General features: G+C 39.1%; 1 protein-coding gene across 7 annotated transcripts in view; it reads left to right on the forward strand.

Moving 5' to 3' along the window:
- Positions 1 to 22,280, forward strand: part of NCOA2 (nuclear receptor coactivator 2) — a 255,430-nt gene that overhangs the window by 211,125 nt on the left and 22,025 nt on the right. For 6 of the 7 annotated variants that reach the window (XM_033125744.1, XM_033125740.1, XM_033125741.1 and 3 more), the window contains 6 exons: positions 2,117 to 2,264; positions 3,916 to 5,182; positions 11,841 to 12,051; positions 14,046 to 14,252; positions 16,919 to 17,134; positions 19,519 to 19,648. In XM_033125744.1, the coding sequence (XP_032981635.1) occupies positions 2,117 to 2,264; positions 3,916 to 5,182; positions 11,841 to 12,051; positions 14,046 to 14,252; positions 16,919 to 17,134; positions 19,519 to 19,648 (2,179 nt within the window). The remainder of the gene's footprint in view (positions 1 to 2,116; positions 2,265 to 3,915; positions 5,183 to 11,840; positions 12,052 to 14,045; positions 14,253 to 16,918; positions 17,135 to 19,518; positions 19,649 to 22,280) is intronic. The other variant, XM_033125745.1, reaches the window with a different exon arrangement.

A 22,280-nucleotide genomic window follows, 5' to 3' on the forward strand; every position in this document is an offset into this window, starting at 1 on the left:
CCTGGCCTTTTGATTCTCCATTCCTGGGCACTTAGTGCCCCGCAGCCTGCCATGGACTTGGGGCAGGGCCACGTGCCTCGGAACTCAATCTGACAAATTGTCTGCATTTTTGCAGAGAAAAATTCTAACTCATCATTGAACACAGAGTTTTAGTTTGTCGTCTTCCATTGAATATGCATCTGTGGCCTTGGCGTTTTACCAGCAGTGTTTATATGTTTAAACTCTATGCTTTTAGGATCGCTTATGAAAAAGTACACATCGTAGCAAATGACCTCTCTCCTCTCTCCCTTATTTTTTTTCCTTCATCTTATTTATCATTATTTCTTAAAAATAATCAGATAATCCAACAACTTGTGTCTTCCTGCATTTTTCTTTATGTTGGAAAGAATAAGAGGAAATGAAGATGCTACATTTGATAGAAATCAATATTTAACCTGCCATCTCACTAGATCTGGTTTAAAATAAAAATAGTAACAACAAAAAACAAGAAATCACCATGAGCAAATGTGTTCAGTGTCCTTGAGCCCTAAGTAGCAATGCCCCGCATTTAATTCTGTGGCTTCCTGATTCCTTACAAAAGGGTTTTAGGCAGATGTACCAGGCACAATGCTAGGGTTAATCAGATAGGACGATTTGGTGAAAGGAAACACCAAAATATATGAAATGTATTAAATGTATGAAATAGGTAAGATCCAGGGTCATCATTTGCATTGAAGAACAATGTTCTGGAAGGCTTTGTTGAAATGGAGGGCCTTCCTACGCGTGTTCAGGTGGATGCTTACACAGATATACTTAGTAAAGACGTTTGGTGGAGACCAAATGGAAATGGAAAGTCTTAAGGGATCACATCCAAGTTCAGGTAAAATTCTGAAATTAAAAGCCATTGAAAATATGAGTCCTATTATAAAAAGGGTATTTATGCCTCCTTTTCGAAACATATTTATTGTACAAGAGACACATACTCGTTTCCAATACTGCCACTTGAGAGGAACTCATGCAAATGTAGAGGCCAGAAAGAAGACCTAAATACTGCATGTAACTGAAACTGCACCGAGTTTCTTTGGGGAAGTGCTCACAATGAAATTTTACCGAGAAATCAGAATCCACGTTGTGTGTCAGCGACTCTCTCTCACCATTTTTGTGGAAGAGTGAATGTGCTTGGTCACTTTGGGGCTAGCAATTCAACCCACAAAATTTGTGCTGAGGATTATGTGGTAAAAACATGGTAGTCTTCTTAAAATGGTTTAGGAGGTAACTAAATTACATGGCAGTTTTTGTCTAAGTCAAAATGCTCTTTCTTAATACGCAGTATTTGACAGTTTTAAAATAGAGTTATTTTAAAAGATAAATCATGATAAACTTTCGTTTTAAGAAAAATTATTTTAACCTAGTTGACTTGTGTTATATTTTCTGCTATTGAAAATGGAAACACCTGGTTCTTTATCCAGAAACTAAACCAATTCCATGTCACTAAGATTTGTACTTTTATTGTTTCAGTTTTCTATTTAGCCTTTTTTTCTCTGAAAAGATTCTTCTGATTATTTATCTTTTACTTCCTCTTGTCCTATCCACAGAAATAATGCTTCTTACACAGTAAGAAACAGAATTGGGGAATAGTAATGTGAGATGATGAATTGAACAGTACGTAACTTTGAGATGAATATTCAGGGAATATATTTACTATCATCAATTTTACTTTATATTTGTATTAAATTAAAGGGAAATTAAAGGCAAATTGTACACTTTAAAGGTATCACATTTATACATTGTTTTCTAATATTTTAAACAAGTCATTGTAAAGCTTATTTTGAGCCAATAAATTGTTTGCCCTCTGTTTTGCCATGGTGCTGAAGATTTTTTAAAGAACATAGTTTGAGGGTCTGAGCTTCATTAAAAAAAATCAATATATTGAATTTATTGGTATTTTGAGTGAAAAATAAATGTACTTTTTAAACGTGTGCAATGTTTTTTAACATCATGAAATATTGCTTATAACTCTTTTCAACTGCTGGTCGGAAAACATCAAACTTAATGAAGTTTATTACTGTTATTATGTCTTGTCCCACCCACTGATGTGTTTCCTAAACACGCATTCTGTTTCCTTACTTGCCGGCAGTGCTGCGACAAGGATTGGCATTCAGTCAAATCTATCGTTTTTCCTTGTCCGACGGCACGCTGGTTGCTGCGCAAACGAAGAGCAAACTCATCCGTTCTCAGACTACTAATGAGCCTCAGCTTGTCATATCTTTACATATGCTGCACAGGTAAGCTGAGTTCTGCGAGATCATCTTCTTTCCCAAGTTCAAAGGAGATGGTGCAAAAGCACCCAGTCTTCCTAGAGCTTGCCAGATTTGGTAGACATTTCTGTTGGTTAACCCCAAAGATGTAAAATATAAAATTAAATTGCTAGGAACTGTAGGCTTAACAACTCATGACACCGGCTCAGTAGGTCTATACTTTGAATTTTAGCCTGAGCACTAGTGAATTTTCAAACCCAGCTGGACAAACACAGGCTCGCACTAACTGCTCTGACAGGCTGACTCTTAACCTCAGGGAAGGAAAATTGACCAGTTCCCAGGGGTGGTGCAGGCAGCAGGGATATAGAAGCCACCTCGCATGGTTTCTGCTCCTGTGTTTTCATCTAAACTTTCAAATATGCGCGCTTTTAGAAGGAATATTTCAGATTTTTATTCTCAGGGTTAAATTAACTTCTTGACATTAGACTTTAAATTGAAGAGTAGTAAACATTTCCATAAGAATGAAAGTAAAGACAACTAAATGTTGATTTTAAAATAAATGTCATGAACCGTAATGTTTGAGAGCACAAATTTGGGAAAATGACTACATTTCAAGTTATATAAATATTTGTGTATGTGCTATGTAAAACTCGATGAGGTGCTATCAGAAGATATATAAAGTTGCTCTGAGTAAAGAGCATTCTTTTATTACATTGCTCAATTATTTACTTTCTTATTTTGGAATAAAAAATATCAGGCAGCCCTGTTTGCCAGCTGTTAATAAATCTGACCTCAAACTGAAACAATTTGAAAATGATTACAGATATGCCAGATTTCACCCCCTCTAACTGAAAGCTGATGTTTGACAATTTGTGAAACCTGTTTTGCTTGGGTTCGTGAACACATTTGGTAACTCACGAGTGACTGCCAAAGCTATAAATTAAAGCTCATCGGGTTTGGAAAATCATCTGGATCAGAAAGCCTGCCTTTTACTCATTAGTAAGGGAGTGGATTGGAGTTGTTTAGGAGTTGGGGGATCAGAACACAAAAGGTCACTCTGAGGTTCCCTCCCTCTGTTTGTTTTGGAGGCTCTTGCTTTGACGGGGGGATCTATTAAAGTGATCTAGTTTTAAATAGTTTGGGTAACTCGTGGCTTTGAAACATGCAGAGTTTCTAATTCTTATGGGCAAGTTTTTCCCCCTAAGTTTGCTGTCCATCTTGAGCCAACTAATACAGATGTGTCTGTCGTTCAGAATTGTAATCTCTGGCAGATGATTGAAGACAACTCTGCTTGTTTGGGTCATTTCTTTTGACGATTCAAGCTCTCAGTTATTCATGATACTGTACCATTTAATGAAAGAGATACATTATGTAATTGGAACCCCTCTAATGTCATGTCCAATAACTACAATTTCAATATGGTAGTAGTCAAATTTAAACACACTCCCTCTGTAAAACTGCAGACATCTTAATGAGTTGACTGAAAAATATCCCTCTTGGTCCAAAAGTAAACATGTTCAGTCTTGTCCGTAATTGCAGATTGTTTCATTAAAGTATTATCTTTCCTTTAAATGTAGCTTGGTCTTTTAGATAAAAGAGGCCATTTCATTTTTTAAAATTAATAACAACTTGTTAAGTGTTTTTCCTTTTATCTTACATTTCCTTCCTCATTATACAGAGAGCAGAATGTGTGTGTAATGAATCCGGATCTGACTGGACAAGTGATGGGGAAGCCATTGAATCCCATTAGCTCTGGCAGCCCTGCCCATCAGGCCATGTGCAGTGGGAACCCAGGTCAGGACATGACCCTTGGTAGCAATATGAATTTTCCCATAAATGGCCCAAAGGAGCAAATGGGCATGCCCATGGGCAGGTTTGGTTCTGGGGGACTGAACCACGTGTCAAGCATGCAAGCAACCACTCCTCAGGGTAGTAACTATGCACTCAAAATGAACAGTCCCTCCCAGAGCAGCCCTGGCATGAACCCAGGACAGCCCAACTCCATGCTTTCACCAAGGCACCGCATGAGCCCTGGAGTGGCTGGAAGCCCGCGAATCCCACCCAGTCAGTTTTCCCCTGCAGGAAGCTTGCATTCCCCCGTGGGAGTGTGCAGCAGCACAGGAAATAGCCATAGCTACACCAACAGTTCCCTCAATGCCCTTCAGGCACTCAGCGAGGGCCACGGGGTCTCATTGGGGTCATCGTTGGCTTCGCCGGACTTAAAAATGGGCAACTTGCAAAACTCCCCAGTTAATATGAATCCCCCCCCACTCAGCAAGATGGGGAGCTTAGACTCCAAAGACTGTTTTGGACTTTATGGGGAGCCATCTGAAGGTACAACTGGACAAGCAGAGAGCAGCTGCCATCCTGGAGAGCAAAAGGAAACAAATGACTCCAACATGCCCCAGGGCGTGAGCAGTGAGCGATCTGACGGACAGAACAGACTGCATGACAGCAAAGGACAGACCAAACTCCTCCAGCTGTTGACCACCAAATCCGACCAGATGGAGCCTTCGCCCTTATCCAGCTCTTTGTCAGACGCAAACAAGGACTCCGCGGGTAGCTTGCCTGGTTCTGGGTCAACACATGGAGCCTCGCTCAAGGAGAAGCATAAGATTTTGCACAGACTCCTGCAGGACAGCAGCTCCCCCGTGGACCTGGCTAAGTTAACAGCAGAGGCCACGGGCAAAGAGCTGAGCCAGGACGCCAGCAGCACAGCTCCCGGTTCCGAGGTGACCATTAAACAAGAGCCAGTGAGCCCCAAGAAGAAAGAGAATGCACTACTGCGCTACTTGCTGGATAAAGACGATAGTAAAGATCTCGGTTTACCAGAAATAACCCCCAAACTTGAGCGACTGGACAGTAAGACAGACCCAGCCACTAACACAAAATTAATAGCTATGAAAACAGAGAAGGAGGAGATGAGCTTTGAGCCTAGTGACCAGGTAAGTGTGTAATGTGTTCTCCCGGGTATACCGACCCATGTCCATCAAGGATTCTCTCCGCAGAGGCATTTGGAGGCCTCAGGTGATTAGATAAAAATAAGTCTTGTCTTTTGTTGTGCTTCCTTTGAAACAGAGTTCATTCCCACGGAAGCTGCATGTTCTGAATACTCTGTCCTGTAAAGGGTGACATTCTTACAGGGTAGGGGTCGGCTGCCTTTTTTGTTTGTTTTGGTAAAGGGCCAAATGATAAATATTTTAGGCTTCGCAGGCCATGCAGTCTCTGGCACAGCTATTCGATTCTGCCAATGCAGTGTGAAAACAGCCACAAACTCTATGAAAATAAATGCTGTGTTACAGTCAATTTTACTTATAGGCCCTGATGTTTGACTGTTACACAATTTTCGCATGTCGCAAAATCCTCTTCTTTTCATTTTTTTCAATTATTATAAATGTAAATCCATTCTTAGCTCAGGGGCCATATGCAAACAGGTGGTGGATCGGAGCCGGCCCGCAGGCCAGCTGGTCTGACCCCTGTTAATGGAAGATGCTGAAATTTGAGATAATCACTTGGGCTTCCTCAGGACAGACTTAATTAAATTATTTCTTATTTACCTTTTTCTCTTTTTAAGATCAGAGTTTGACTGGTTTTCAAACGTAATGAAGATCGTCATACCTCTCCTTATTCTCAACCAAAACTCTGATTCATGCTAAAGAATTTCTTACACAGTCGGTATAAAAAAAAGTACTTAAGGGGCAATGGCAAGTCAGAAGGGAGAGGTCAAGTTTAACTTGGTGTTAAACTTGACCGCTCCTTTGTCTGAGCCATCATATATAAATGCAAAACTGAAATGATGGGTTGTATTAATATCTGTTGTTCTTATCTGAAGATTTAATTCCCTGGAAAAATCCAGGACAGCTGAAGTGATACTCAAAATCAGTCTTGATAATATTCTAAGGAAATAATGATATCACAAGGAAAATATAAACCATTTAGTATTTTATTTTATTTAAAAAATGAGTTACTAGTCACACAATGGCTTGGCCTAAGGTAAGGTGTTTCCTGGGGAGTTGGTGACTGGCCAGGTTAATGATCCAAGACCTCACCCTGCACAATCAACCTTCCTCTCATCCCTGAGCTCTGCCCTGGACTTCACGTCTTTTAAGACGTGATTGGTTAAGAAGAGAAAAGGCTCTGTAGGCCTCCTTAAAATGGCTCGCTAATTCGTCCTTGAAATTCGGTTTGTAAGTGGATCTTACATGCATCAGTGTCTTCAGGGACTAGGTGTGGATGGGGAGGAGAAGAGAGTAGCACCCCTAGCTGTAGCCGCGAACTCTGCTGAGTAAGCAGAGGCTGAACCAGAGGCCGGTCTGGGGTTGAAAGCAGTCATCAGGAAAGCCCAGGCCACACGTGCTCGTATAGCTGGACTTTGTCCCGGGATCTAAGCACTTAGCTTCCTTTATTTCTTCCACTTGGATGTCTTGACAGCCGCTACCATTCCTACAAGGCAGATACGATTTTCAAGCCTTTGTGCTATTCCCAAGGGAAATGGCCTAATTATATTAATATCTTTAGTAATTCATCTTTAAACGTAGCTATCAGGGCAAAATTCTATATAACAGCTATTCTGTAATGTTGTAAAACTCATCAGATGGGGGAAACGGAGGCCTCAGCAAAAAGTGAAAAGCAATATCCTGGATAAAGTGTAGTGTAAAACTACATGGACAACTGTAAATGTTTCCATCTTTTGAAGTTTACTAGATTAGAGTATACAGAGCTAATGGCAGTTCAGGGTGGCAGGCACAGATACTGTCACTCAAGTGTCCTGACACGTGCTAGAGGCAAGATGGTGACTCAGGAGGTCCCCCTTAGTTTGATGGCTAAGTAGTTGGCCCCTCTCTCCATAAACACAATTTGTTTCTATCCCAGGCCTGAAGCCCTAGGGACTTAGACAGCCAGGGAAGGGGGACACTGGCATTTCTATATTTAGATACATGATTACACCAACTTCAGACAAGAAACTGTCTAAAAGAGAAGTTTTTTAAAAAGTCCTTGAGTCACTTACAGTTTCTAATTGTGTTGAGGAGAAACATTTTTCTAATCAAAATTGTCCCACCTGGGGAACAGAAAGCCCAGAGCGTAGTCAGCACAAATCTGTTAGTGTTTGGCAAACCAGAGAGCATTGTGTGTGTGTACGTACACACACTCACACACTGTTTTTTTCGTAATGAAACCCAGTCTGTGTGTCATCCTCCATGCATTCCCATTTAAAACTCCACCAAAACATACTGCTTCAGAGCAATTTTAACATCAAAAACATTGCAGCTTGAAAAGAAAAGTTACCACAGGAAGTATGCATTACCTAAATTTAGATCAAAGTTAGAATGACTTTAAGAAAAAAACAGTGATTCTTTCTCTTCCTGCTCCCTTCACTATTCCCAAATACAGATTACTTGTATTTCCCATTAACTGCTGTGCACATTTATTGAAGACTTTTCTTTGATTTCAAGGGACTACAAGTTTTTTATTTAGTAAGACAGCGAGCCTGAAGTACAGTTAACTGTCTTGCTGTTTTGATTCAGAAAGGAGCCATTAACTGAGTGTGTGTTTAACCTATCACTAACTTATTATGGACAGGAAGTATTTCGATGGCGCTATTATACCTAAAATAGCATTCTTTACTGGGTAGAGTATTTAAACAACATTCGTTTCTACAGCATTACGTAACCAACAGGAAACAGTGACAGCAAAATTTCCAATATGTTTACCAACTTTTAAGTTATATAGTTATTTACACAGTAGAGCCTGTTGATACCTAACCAAATGATACTTACGTTGTTTCTAATGCGCCTGGGCTACTTATGATGAGGCTATTTAGAAATAGTCTAAAAGGAATTTCTTCTTGTTATTTGGCTCCATTAGAAAGGCAAACCATATTTTACACTGGTAGTATTTCCCTCCAAATGTGGTAAATTGTATGACCATTTTTTAATAATTTCATGTGGGGCAAATGGAAAATTACACTTTTTTAGAAAAATTTTGAAAAAATGATTTGTAATTTATTAGGATACTTACGTTATTAACATGCATGTGCTCTTTACATTTGCTTCAGAGAACAAGTAGATTTGTCACATGAAAGTTTCATAAAACCAGAAAAAGGAAAGAAATCAAGTTCAATTTTCATTTTGTAGAACTTGTATAAAAATCTTCTTGACTCATTTTCTGCCTGAAATAGTTTAAACTAACTATTCCAATTGATGTGGCTAATTTGAGCATTGGAATAGATGCCTAAGCAAAACTTTGAAGTATCTTGGCAAAGCGTTTTAAAGGAAGGCATTAATCTTTTTGTCTTGTGAAGAAATCATGCCTAACAAAGTGGAGAGGGACTAGAACTTTGGATGAGAATTAAAGCTGACAAAAATTTGGGGTGGGGGGGATGTTTGATCAGAAACGTAACGTGATCAAACGCATGCCTTGAACTTATATGACTGCAGAAGAAAATGGCATATTTGTCAAATTTGATTGCTAAGCCCAAAGGGGTATAGACATTCTGAATTTCATCTCCTTGAAGAACATTTGAAGTAAATGTAAGACAATTAGATTAATGTTAAATGTATACTCCAGAAATTGACAGAATAAGCCCAAGCAAAGCAGTAATATCTCTAGTGGGGAAATTGTCATAATGCCTTTTTCTGATTGGAAACTGCATGAATTCAAGCAGTGCCCTACTTAGGAGTCTCCAAAGAACCTATTTCTTTTGAATCTAATGCCAGTAAGTTCCTGCATGGCTCTCTCAAGACATATCAGTGTTTAGTCACTTGTCAGACCCAGACTGATCTACAGTTAGTTTGGTCAACTCTTAAAATGGCAAAGATTATATTTTGAAAATCAGTTTTTACACATGAAAATAACGGATTTTTTAATTTCTAATTATTTGAAATAAGAAAAAAAACAATAAACAGATTTAAAGCATCCAAATCTATTTTAAACATATATATATATATATACACACATGAAACGTTAGACTTCTTTTAAACTCATTATATTAGACACAAGAGTAGATTACAAAGGAAGAAACATGAATCCTGTCAGAACTCTTTGAAACTGCAATATTTATTTTTCTGTTTGAGATGGCTTAAAGTATAATTTTATTGGCATGGAACGACTAAAGGTAAAAAGGAGTGATAGGAGTCTAAACCTAAAGTGGTGTTCATCGATATTGTCAAATCTTTTACACGTGTTGGGGTTTGGGGGCAAATGTAAGAGCATTCCCTGAGGAAAATGTACTTTATTTTTATGATGGTTTATGCGAACCTATTTATTCTGGATACTTCTCATCCAAGGCAATCTGCAACGCTTTCTCAAGAAGCAACTTAAAACAGCTACCCTTCCTCACTCCCCCCAAACAGTGAGCTTCAAGGGTCACGTTCTAAAATGGTCCACACGAGGCAGAGGCAGACAGTGAGGCACTTCACAGCTTCTTCGAGCCTCTTTCTTACCTCTAGCTATTTTCGTGACACAACCATAAGGATATCACACATTTTTATGAATCGTTTTTCTGAGGAATGAATAGCAATTATAGGCATTTCTATGAGAAACTTAGTTGATCCTGGGGAAGTTTTTTAGATTATGTGGTGAAAGGAATTCATCAGGTTGACTGTCCTTTACTATAGTAAAGACTCTGTCCTTGGAGAGCAATACATGTTTATTTTGATGTTTATGCCTTACGTATTCAGCCAAAACGTGATAAAGAGAGATTTGCAATGGAGTTGCTTTACATGTCTCTGGACTTCCACAAAGTCCCCGTATGCATTCAGAAAAGAAGAGTTGGCCATAAAATAGTTATGTAAGTAGTGCGAGCAGCGCTGCCTACATTCAGCCGTTGAATAGGTGCCCTAGGCAAGTGGTCGTGAGGTGCGGGACAAGAGTTCACTGCGTTTTGGTTCCCTTGTGCCTCTAATACTATGAAATTGTAGCTACAGGCTTTTAAATGCAGCCTGGCCCCTGCATAAACTATGTCCTTCAGGGCTGAGCGAAAAACACAGTAATGTGCTTCCTCTCGGGAGGAAAAACTGGCCATGTCGCCCTTGGAGGGGATAGATACACAGTGAGGTACCTTCCTCAGGAGTTTTAAGGATCATTGTGTCTGTCTGTACTGTAGGTTGCTAACTTTGGACCCTAACCCTCACCTAGGGCATCTCTCTGCCACATTTGATGTTTCTGTATTTTGTTGGAAATGGGTGGCTAACCTAACTAGAAAATGGTCTTGTAATTGCTCTAACAACGCATTAGGAATTCCCTGGAAAACAGTGTTCTAAGTTATTGCTAAGCTAGTCGATTGAACACTGAATCAAATGAAATGTCACTTCAGTTTATCCTTCCTAACTTGAGAAATGTCCAGTAAAAAGACTTCCCATAGAGATAACTACATTTGCCACAAAATGCAAAAACCTTAGCAAATCCAAACTCTACATGGGGACTAGGAATTGTATGTAGGATAAAACCCTAAGCCCTTCTGCTCATATAATGATTTCGTTTGCATTGCCAGTGAAGATGAAAGGGTTAGTCACGGACCAGGATTCAAAGTCCATTCAGTGACTTTGGGGAAATTGCCTAACTTATGTTTTTCCACCTACACATCAAGAAAGTCATTCTTACAACTTTCTTCACTAGAAAGTAATCCCAGCATTTAACTTAGCCATTTTCTTGTGGTTGGCACTGCCATTTTCTTATGTGGTTGGCACTGTCTGATTTTAAATACTTGGCACATAGATAGGTTCTGCTTAAAAAAATATAAAATCCGTTGACCTTTCTGGAAGAATAGTACTAGGTATAAAATAGTGGTGATATTTACTTTATATTTTAATGTTGATAATTGAAATGAAATTATTTTAATAAAAGGAAAGCCCTAAAAAACATTTTTATGGCTTCTATGAAGTCTCAGGTTGGTAGGTGCTATGTCTGGGGTACAACCTGTTTTTATCCTGCTTCCCTACATTTTGTCATTTAAACTGATGAGTGACTGAGAAAGCCAGTGTCATTCGAAACTGAAAGTGCAAGCAGGAGAAAAACACCACTCAAAGTGAAAAGGCAATGCTTAGCTATTCATGGTTACTTCAACCTTATTTTGCGTTTTACCACCTGCTCTTAAAAAAAAAAGTTCTAAAAGGAAAGCGCCATTTATTAAACACTGCTTTAGTGTAAATTTGGATCATATTTTCTACCAGTTTTTTGTTACTCTTGTTATTTCATAAAGAGAGCTAACCACAAAACCTAGACCTGGACTGTAAGTCATAGTATACTTGTGGTTAACTAGAAATATACATACTCATGAGCAATTGAATTATTAGCATAAAATAAAGGGGAACTGATAAGTTGCCAATGAATCACAGTGCTGGAAGAGAGCTTTTTTTCCAATTCAGTCGTATCTCTTTTTACAGATGACAAAATTGAGGACCAAGAGGTTAAGTTATGTGTCCTTTGTCAATTTAATTTGTTTAAAGATGATCAATTAATGGTTAGGCCTGAGGCCAGCGTGTATCTGCACCTTTTTTATGTGGCTATGGTGCTTTATACCAGTCAGGGCTGTAATTGCAAGCGGGCCTGTGGTGCCCACTCCTAGAGTGGGACTGGATAAACTCTTCTGTTTGTTAACTGCAGCCTGGCAGTGAGCTGGACAACTTGGAGGAGATTTTGGATGATTTGCAGAATAGTCAATTACCACAGCTTTTCCCCGACACGAGGCCAGGCGCCCCTGCTGGATCAGTTGACAAGCAAGCCATCATCAATGACCTCATGCAACTCACAGCTGAAAACAGCCCGGTTACACCTGTTGGAGCCCAGAAAACAGCACTGCGAATTTCACAGAGCAGTGAGTATGAGATATTGATAGTATTGCCAAGAAATTCCCATATAATCACCATTGGAAACAGGGATTATTAAAATCTGATGCAAACAGCTTAGTCACTTCAAAGTTTTTATGGTCAGATAGCACCATCTACTGTCCTGGTCCCTGCAAACAGTTTTCAGAGTGGATTCTCACCATCATGGCTTCCCAGCGTTCTCTGTGGTTAATTTAATCAACGTGGTGTGAGCCTGACCTGCACAGATAAAATGTTTTACATGATTGTTGTATTTCCTTGCATTTAAGTCACTGCCTTCAGAAATGGAGTTTGAATTAGGTTTTGGGTTTTAATATGCAACTTAAAATATAGAAAATTAGTGCTGACTTTTTAGGAATAATATACTATTAAAAACTCAAACTATTTAAAATATTTTGTCCTCTTAGGAATCCTCACATAAATACCAGTTTTACATGGAACTTTATCATATAAATGTTTTATAACTTCATTTTAAGTTTAATTAGTTTGATATAAAGCTTGATTTTATAAGTTTAACATGAATTCTTCCTTCACTATGAACACTTAGTTTACATACTTGATAGTTGCCTAAAGTTGTCCAATAGGTTGAATGAAAGAAAATATTTTTCCTGTTTCAGGGACATAATTGATAGAAAGATAGTCTCCTTAGTGTTAAATTGGTAAACAGAATGATTTTTTTTTTCTGCTTCAAATATAGTGTAACCCAGAGCTTAGCATTGGTTTCATACCAGAAATGGCAACGATCAACCAAATCACAAAATATCTAATTACTAGATTTTTTTCTCGAGTGATGCCTGATCATTCTGAAAAGGGTAAAACAAAGTAGAGTTTTTGCTTTTATCTCTCAAACCTGCCTATCTCTTGGGGAATGGAGAGTTACTTATGGACCACGGGCGATCACAAAGTCAGAAAGTTGAGAAGAAACGCACCAGAAAGTTCATGCTTATTAAACAGAGGAATTAACGAAGGACAGACTATGTACGAACTCCTGGTTCCTCTATCTGTACCTACTAATAGTGTTCAGATTATTCAATGGTAACCACATAACTAAACCTGAGGAAATCATGATTAACCATGAACATAATTTCGATTCCAAGCCCTAATTCTTCTAAAAATTTAATTCTGTTATTGTTAAGAACCTTTCCTTTTAAATGTTCCGTTTCATATTATGTTTATATAATTCAGAGAAAGTAAACTACTTTATCATTTAATAAATTTGTGCTTTAAATTATAATTTATAATATATTTGTACTTTTAAAAATGAATGACACTGTTACCAAATTACTGGTCTTCTTTGTGATAGCATAGTGTATTCGTGTAGAGCGTATTACACAATAAATTCTTGTGAACTAACCATAAAACTCATTTTAAATCTAAATGTATCTAGAATTTTAAAAAGCTGTATTTAGAAGAATAAACAGGGCTCTAAAGCTTTAATAATTGCTTCAGGTAGCAGAGTTTACACTTAAAGATATGTAACTTCCAATGGGAGTACACACCTTTAACCTAATTCTACTCCTAGGAAAGTCCAGTTAAGACCTGATATTCTAACGTTCAAACCAACCTTCTGGGTTTGGTGCTGCAGGAGATATTTATAGGTTCATAGTTGAGACAAAGCAATACTCCTAAATATGGATAATATAACATATGCAGAAAAAGTATTTGTGGTTTACTTAGCAAATACAATTGAATATTAGAAATTAGTATTGGAGAGAAAAAATACGATAAATGATGATAGACTTTATTTTTCTTTTTTGTAAGAATGTTAATGATTAAATTAGAGACTTGTTGATTAGATTACAGGTCTTCATTTTAGTGCTGCATGTGTTTTTGTCTGTGAATTTGTCTTTTATGTAGGCAGCTGGTCCCTGGTGTGCGTATCTTTGTTATTTCACAGACGATATTTTCTCTAATCACTACTTCTGTTGCTGTTCTTTTCCATTATCCTATATTAACCTTCAATTTTCATTTGTTTTCTCCTTAGCTTTTAATAACCCACGACCAGGGCAACTGGGCAGGTTATTGCCAAACCAGAATTTACCACTTGACATCACATTGCAAAGCCCAACTGGTGCTGGACCCTTCCCACCAATCAGAAACAATAGTCCCTACTCAGTGATACCTCAGCCAGGAATGATGGGTAACCAAGGGATGATAGGAAACCAAGGAAATTTAGGGAACAGTAGCACAGGTAAGGGCTCGAATGTACTGTTACTTTACTGGGTTACTTAACTTAATGACGTATTCATCCATATCAAGCTAGTAGGATTTCTCAAGTGAAATTTTTATGTTAGAAGCTAACATTTGAACGTAAGAAAAGTCTACAGCTTTTCGCCGTGAGAGTGGCGTATGAAACATCGGAGAGCATTCCAGTAAGCTGACGGGTTTATTCTGGGATCACTGCTGTCACAAGGTTTCTCATCATTAACCCTGTAGCATAGGCTTAGTTCACTTCTACTCCAGTTACTGTTCTCGACATTGTCATGATGTGTGTAAAGTAATGGGTGGTTGCTAACTTTTCGTGATAATCTGATAACCCCACAACTTCCTATTAATTGATGGTTTGTGTTTGGAGAATTTCAGAACGAAGTTTAAAATTCAACCAACCTTTCATACTTACAAACAGTATAATTCTCATTCAGAAAAGTATGAATTAAAAATAAAAAACTTTAAGCATTAGTATGCCTGGCCTTATAGTAACTGGTCCAGGGCTCCGTGTTCGAAGGTGTATGAAGTGGCCTGTGACCTGGTTTGGACCTGGACCGGCCATAAGTTAAGTGTCTGCCAAGTTGCCTGAGCATGTTCCCAAGTGGTAGTCACTGCCTGGCGCCTGCCACGTTCCCAAACTTCCCTCTGGTTCAGTCTGGAATCACTGTGGCAGCACGTGTGGCTGTTACCACCATGTCCTGTGCCCGGTAGTATGTTTCTCACAGACACAGCAGGATGCTGCCTCTTCTAGTGAAGAACAGCTCACAACTTATATAGGTTTTCTTCCTTTGTCAAAATGACGTACTAGAGACAAAGGCATTGAAAGAATAGCTGTTATTAAAAGAATTTATATTGGTGGGTGTTTAATTTAGGGTTTTTCTTTTGTTTGTTTTAGCAGTCTTTAATCCCTGTATACAGTTGCCATTTCGATAGTTATCTGAAAACAAGAGTTCAATTTAAGGAAAAAAGGTGGATTGTTTTACTTTTTGTTGTTGATAAGCAATTTATAGGAAACGTGAACTATGCTGTATTATTAATAGAATAGCTTATTCATTCAACAAATATTTATTGGGTGCCTATCATCAGGGCCGTGAACTGACTACTTCAGTAATTTGTGTATTCACAGAAACACCACCATATTAATTTCACATAATTTTGTAAGATACAGTATTGATTTATGTTACTAAAATACTGATTTATGTAAAATTCTATAAGAGCAAAGGAGCCAGTGGTATTAAAGGTGGCTTTGTATTAGCAAAAAACAAGAAGATCTGAGTTTTTGTAGGAATCTTAAGTAGAAATTTGGGGGCACACCTATATTCATATCCGGGCAGCCTGGCAATCACAGGTGTCCAGGCTGTTACCATATAATGCCTGTGTTTTGTTTCCCCAAAAAAGGGAAAAAGATGGAGACTGCCCTAATACTGTTGAATTATGGATAAGACTTCTAGACTTTGTAGAATTGTGTTATATTATTTAGATAATAGATTTTTGGAAATCTAAAATGCCTGTTCTCCCATAATATCTTTGTCGTAGTTCAAATCTAATCTTAAAATGGTTTTTTAAAATATGTGTTGTTCTAATATTGTTCTAACTTTTTCAACCTAATTAATTATCCTTTACTCTTAATCACCCTAATGCAGCACATTCTCATTTCACCAGTAAAGAGTCACCCACAACACGTGGTCTCTCCGTTTCTTAAATACACCTTATTTTTAGTTGTTTATTATAATTATAGTAAATGAAAGCAAACCATGTATTTGAAAGCAGAACTTTTATACATCCATCATTAAACATTTCAAAATGAAGGGCCCTTACTTCGGGTTTTTCCAGGACCCTTAGAATATCAAGTCTTAGCCAATCTTTGGCCCTTGCCAGCACCCTGGGGGCCAGGCCAGAGAGCAAACTCTTGATCCCGCTTGCCAGTCTTGTGCTTTCATTGTTATGTGTGGTCAAATAACTATTAATATCTGAAGCATAAAAGGATTTTCACAAGTCTGTCCTAACCCATTCTAGATCTATATCATCAGGAATGTGGTGGTTCAGGTATATGGAAATAGTGGGCGTGGCCTTGCCCAGGCTATAAAGAAGTGTAGTAGAAAGACCAGGTGATTTCCTCATGTCTCAGAGGCTACCTTGGTCAGTCCTGAAGCTTCACAGATTAGAATTCTCTGAAAGAGCTTCGAGGATTTACAGTCTGGCACAGGCTTCATGGGATAGTCTCTGTGATTTTGGTTCATAATTCGGATATTGATCAATGAGCTTTTTACCTTGTTCCTTTTAGCCTCACCTCCCTTTTGGAAAGTAAAGCACTGACGTGTATATCAGCTAATGTGATTCACTTCCTGAGGAAGGAAGTTGGGGTTATCCACACGCCACAGCACCTGTTTCTAAGTACATATGGGAACAATTTTAACAGCTTTTCCGAACTATAAAGAGGGGCAAGTCCATGTTGTAAAAAACTTGGTAGTGATCTCTGATTCTTATTTCTTAGCCAAGGGCCCGCATCCGTCCCGATGAGGGCGTTAGCTATTGGGCTAGCTGCTTATTATAGAGTGATCATCTGGTGCACAGTGAGATCAGGGGCTCGTACATGCTGAGGATGTTCTCAGTTACTGCATCTCTCAGTTTCCTTTGGCTTGTCTGCAGGAATGATTAGTAGTAATGCTGCCCGGCCCTCCATGCCATCTGGGGAATGGGCACCACAGAGTTCTGCTGTGAGAGTCACCTGTGCTGCTACCACCAGTGCCATGAACCGGCCAATCCAAGGAGCTATGATTCGGAATCCAACAGCCAGCATCCCCATGAGACCCAACAGCCAGCCCGGCCAAAGACAGATGCTGCAGTCTCAGGTCATGAATATAGGTAAGGTTGTTTCACTGCTCTTGGTGGTAATTTTTATCCTTTCTCAGGAGAGTAATAGCCCCCTAAGTCCTTTCAAGACAAGCTGCTAATTTGCAGTGTAGGTAATCCCCCCATGTCAAGTTGTCATAAGTGGGATTTTGCAGGAACTCTGTAGAATCATAGTATCCCAAAGGTTTTACAGTTATGTAAGAGAATCAACTACTGTTGTGATCATTTATTTTCGTTACATTATCTAATTCAATTTTGGGGGGGGGGTTGTAAATTCAGTGTTGCACTCGAAATCTTATGTTTATGATATTTTTAAGAAGTATTTCAATGATTCAGCGGTGATTCCTAACTCTTGAGTGATCGTCAGAATGATCTCAGGGCCTTAAAATGCAGATTCCTGGGCCCTGCCCTAGACTGTTAAACCAGACACTCCTAGGTCCTCACTGAAGGTGCAGGGCCTTATAGGACATCTCACAGAATGTGAGGGTCAGTGGGATTCGATTTGCATACAGTTTTCATGTGGCTAAAATTAATGGCCCAGTACATCGTGTGAGTCCATTCATAAGAAATGTGCAGAATAGGCAAACCTGTAGAGAAAGAAAGTACACTAGGAGTTGCCTAGAGCTGGGCTCTGGAGGGGAAATGGGGAGTGCCTCCTAACGGTCACTCTTTGGGTTTCTTTTGGGGGGAATAGAATGTTCTAAACTTGATTGTCGTAATGGTTGTACAACTCTGCAAATAGGCTAAAACCCATTGACTCATACACTTTAAATGGGTGAATTGTATGGTATGTGAATTATATCTCAATAAAGCCATTATTTTTGTAAAAATTAATGGTCTGTGTAACTCATACTCAAGATTATTTTCTTAATCATTGACATATTAACCTTCCTCTTACCTTGTGCATTAGCATAACTCAGGTAAGTTAATGTTTATATCCTTTTTTCATATACTTAGATATTACAGCATGCGTAAGCGCTAAATCATTAACGGTGCCACGATAATGCAGAATTCTCATCCTACGTCTGGCGTCAGTTTTCTTACCTAGCTATATATTAGGTCGGTGCAAAAGTAATTGTGGTTTAAAGGGCTAAAAATAATGGCAACAATTGCTCAGTGCATTTTGAGTTATTGTTTTCTGAATAATAACATTCCTATTTCCTTTCTACAGAGAATGTACTTTGAGTTAATGAGTGGTTCCCAAACACAAATTTGTTATCATTTGAGGCTTGCATGAAAAATGACCAGAATTCCGTGCAAAAGTAAACTGGGAAATTTTTTAAATATTGATTCCTTCTTTAAAAATCATAATAATACGTTAATCATTGTCACCCCCTAATAACTTAAATAAATAATCTGAGAAACTAAGAAAAAAATCAGAATAATAAATCCCTTATATCCAGCAACTTAATTCATCCTCAGTCTTTCTTAACTAAAGGGCAGGCACTCACCTGGCTTTTGAGCTTGAAATATGGCTCTGTGAGCTTTAGTGTAGCTGAATTTCTCTGATATTTAATAAACTCAGAAAAAGTTGAGAACTCAACAGAAAATCTATTATAATGGAAAACAGGCCTACAGATAATGATAACAATGAAGTGATTAAAAACTCATATTACCCATTACCCTTAAACCTGTGAAAAGAACTTGGAAGGAAGAGCACGTGTGAGTGGTCTAGGCCCCCTTTCTGCCCCACCCTGAGCCTGGCTAGCTGAATCACAGTGAGGGCCAGCACTATTCAGAAATATGGCCCAGCACCCCTGTGCCCTTTGGGGGTCTACAAGGCCAAACTGTTCTCCTTCTTCCCTCTTTATTCTTTCACGAATGTATTGTACAGTAGAATTCTAGAAGATACATGCTGTGTGAAAGCACAGTAGATGGAATGTGAAAGCAGATAGGAGATTCTGGGTCTCTTTTATCAATCCAAAAATGATTTGCAAAAATGTGAGACAATGTCAGTAAAAGATTTCTTTTTCCATTAAAGAAAAGTTTAGTTTATCTTAACATGTAGTGGGCTTATTATGATGATTTTAAATGAATTAATAATCATTTTTCTATTTGCCAGTTTTAATTTCCAATAACAATAAATATCGATAAGCTGTATAACCTGCAGACATAAAAGCTGCCTTTCTTTTTTAAGAATATAAAGGGTCTTAAGTTAAAAAGGTTTAGAACTGCTGCTCTCGAGATTCCCTAAAGTGTATGATAGGCTTGATATTTATTGCCTTTATTTCTATATCAGAATAAAAGTTCAGACTTACTATTGCACCTAATTATTATTGGTTCTGTCTTTTCCATTTTCTAAAAACCAGATGTTTTGCTTTGTACTATATAACAGAAATAGACACTTTCCTGATTACAAGTTATAATATTGGGGGGATTTTTGTCTTCTTGTTTAGGGCCATCTGAATTAGAGATGAACATGGGGGGGCCCCAGTATAGCCAACAACAAGCTCCGCCCAATCAGACCGCCCCGTGGCCGGAAAGCATCCTGCCCATAGAGCAGGCATCTTTCGCCAGCCAGAGCAGGTGAGTGCTGAGCTCCCAGAAAGCCAAGGGAGGGGTGCTTCATGAGTCCTTGATTCATCTTCCATGTGCCTCTGCCAGGAGTTCATCTCTTTCTTTTGAATACTTGGTGCTTGACCAATCGTCATGTATTCAGACTGTACTGTCTGCTGGGCAGGGGGTATAGGGGAGAAGGACGTCTAAAAATCAGTTAGACTTAGGGCATGTCTTTAAAGAAGTTACAGCTTAGTTGGAAAATCAAATATGTACACTAATAAGTGTAATATGAGGTGTGCACTATAAATGCCGTAAGAGAAATAAACCATATTTCAAGAGCTCATCCACCTGGGGTGATTGGGAAAGGCTCCAAAGGCAGGAAGAAAAGGTATAATTTCAGGAGGCAGAGGTGGCAGGAAGCCAGTCCACCTGGCAAAGCAGCATAATCATAATCAGGACTAGGTGTTATAGAAGCAGCACGATATGTTTAGGGTAACAAAATCATCGAGTTTTATGTTACGTGTATTTCACCACGTTGGGGGAAAAAAAGGCAGTATCAGAAGATGTGGCTGAAAGAGTAGATTAGTAATAACATAGATTTATAGAGAACCTTAAATACCAAACTGGAGAATTCAGACGTTGTACATTAAGCCGTTGAAACAGTTTTTTAAAAAAGGAAGTGGTATGTGAACAACCTTACTGAGTTTTTTTAGTTCTGATTATCAGTCTAATCATTTTTGGTTCTTTGTAGCTCATCTTTTCTCTCTGATTGCTTTTGAGCAATTCTTTGTACCTGCTGTGTTGTAGCTTCACCACCATGCGGCTAGGGGTGGGTTTATTTATTTATACTACGTGGTATTGGGGATGTGTTGTTCATTTCTAGGCTTTCTGTTTGCCTGGTTAATTTTCATAGCCTCTTTTTGCTTGTTTGTTTTCGTGATTCCATCTTTATGTCATTATACATTACATTCATCATTATTTTCTAAATTTCTTTATTTAATACCAACATGTGGATTTCTTGGAGTTCTAAATCCAGTGAGTCACTCTCACTCATGGCGACCTGTGTCCCTGACTACTTTGCTAATCTTTCTTTGGGAGTTCAGAGCTGATCCCAGCCAGTGAAACATCAGGGGTTGAAAGTGAGGACACTTCTCTTACGATAATTTGTGGTGGTCTCTGCCAGGAGTGGGGGTCACTGCTCACCTGGGTCTCCTCCGGGTTCCCTCAGCTCAAATGCAGCAGTCTCGGGGCAGCTCTCTGACCTTGCTGTGCTTTATGGATAAAAGCACGCCTGTCACCAGCAGCTCAGGGCTTGCTCAAGTTTAAGCTCATCGGTGTTTTTTGTTTGCCTCTTTGACAGTTGCATTATTCCCGGCACAGACAACTTCACAACTGCATTACATGCATCATCTCCCTGATTTTTAGCAGCGCACTTGCAGCAGATGTTGCACAGGTGACCTTGAGGCCGGGGTGATGGCTGCTCAGCTATTTGGGTGCACAAAGAGCCCCAAGGCTGGGAGATAGCTGGGAGCCTGCGCACAAGGTAGCGTGGGAACTTATAGGCTACAGGCATTGTTTTCCAGGAAGTAAACTTCTTAGGAAACCCAAGCTGGAGAAATTTGGTCTTGAGCTCTCATATGTAAAGAGCTGAGGTTAGAAGCTCAATGAGGACCTTACTACAGACTGAATGGCCTGGCCTTCCCTTGGGGTATCATTCTAGTCTAAAATTATGTAATACTCTTACCACATTCACAAGTGAGGAAAGTCAGCAGAGTTTCTGAAATTTCACGAAGGTAGAATACATTGCCAGAGCTGCTTTTTCGGTGTTTTTTTTAAATACAAGTTTCTGAGGGAGTCCCACTCTGGGATGTCATGCTTTTGTCATAGTCAGCGTTGCACAGCTCAGAATTGTGATGTAGTGCCCATTTCCTTTCTGTATCTTCAGGGTGTGATAAAGGATTCAGAGGCTTCATTGAAGTTTTAAAAAAAAAAACAAAATAGCAGGAGATGAATATGAGCCTAGCAATAGGATTTGTGAGAAAAAGTAGGGACCTGGTTATTTGACTGAAAGAAGAGTAGGGGAACTGCTCAATAACTGTCTTAGGGAGATGAAGGAGGAAGGGCGTTCACCAGCTGTATTCCATTCACTTAGGGGGAGGAACAGGTGTTTTCAAGCCCCTCTGAAGCACCCTTGGGATTCCATTAAAAGGCAGGTCTGCATTTCTGACAAGCCCCAGGTGATGCCAACACTGCTGGTCCTCCTGCTGTAATTTGAGTAGAAATGAGGCAGTAGGAGAACAGACAGACAGAGCCACAGGCAGGTATGAGCCCTCTCCAGGCTTGCTCCCCAGGGCAGTGGCGCCTCCATCACTGGGTTTGCTGGGGAGTAGAGCAGCCTGTGCTATAACCACTTCAGTCATCCTTGGAGGCAGTACTTTCTCAAGGTCCTTCCAGCTCTTTGAGTCTGATTTCGTGGTGTCAGGCAGTGTTAATGCTCTTTCGACATATGTTTATTTGACATGTTAAAAACCCACCCATTTCCATGGAAACTTGCAAGTAAGAAAAATGTAGTACAATAATTAAATCCAGCACCTGATAGTTGTTTCTGAATGAAATGTCCAAGACTTGTATCTAGGGTAAACTAGGCCCAAAGTCAGGA

This window comes from Rhinolophus ferrumequinum, chromosome 14, assembly GCF_004115265.2.
Source record: "Rhinolophus ferrumequinum isolate MPI-CBG mRhiFer1 chromosome 14, mRhiFer1_v1.p, whole genome shotgun sequence".
NCBI classification, from domain to species: Eukaryota; Metazoa; Chordata; class Mammalia; order Chiroptera; family Rhinolophidae; genus Rhinolophus; species Rhinolophus ferrumequinum.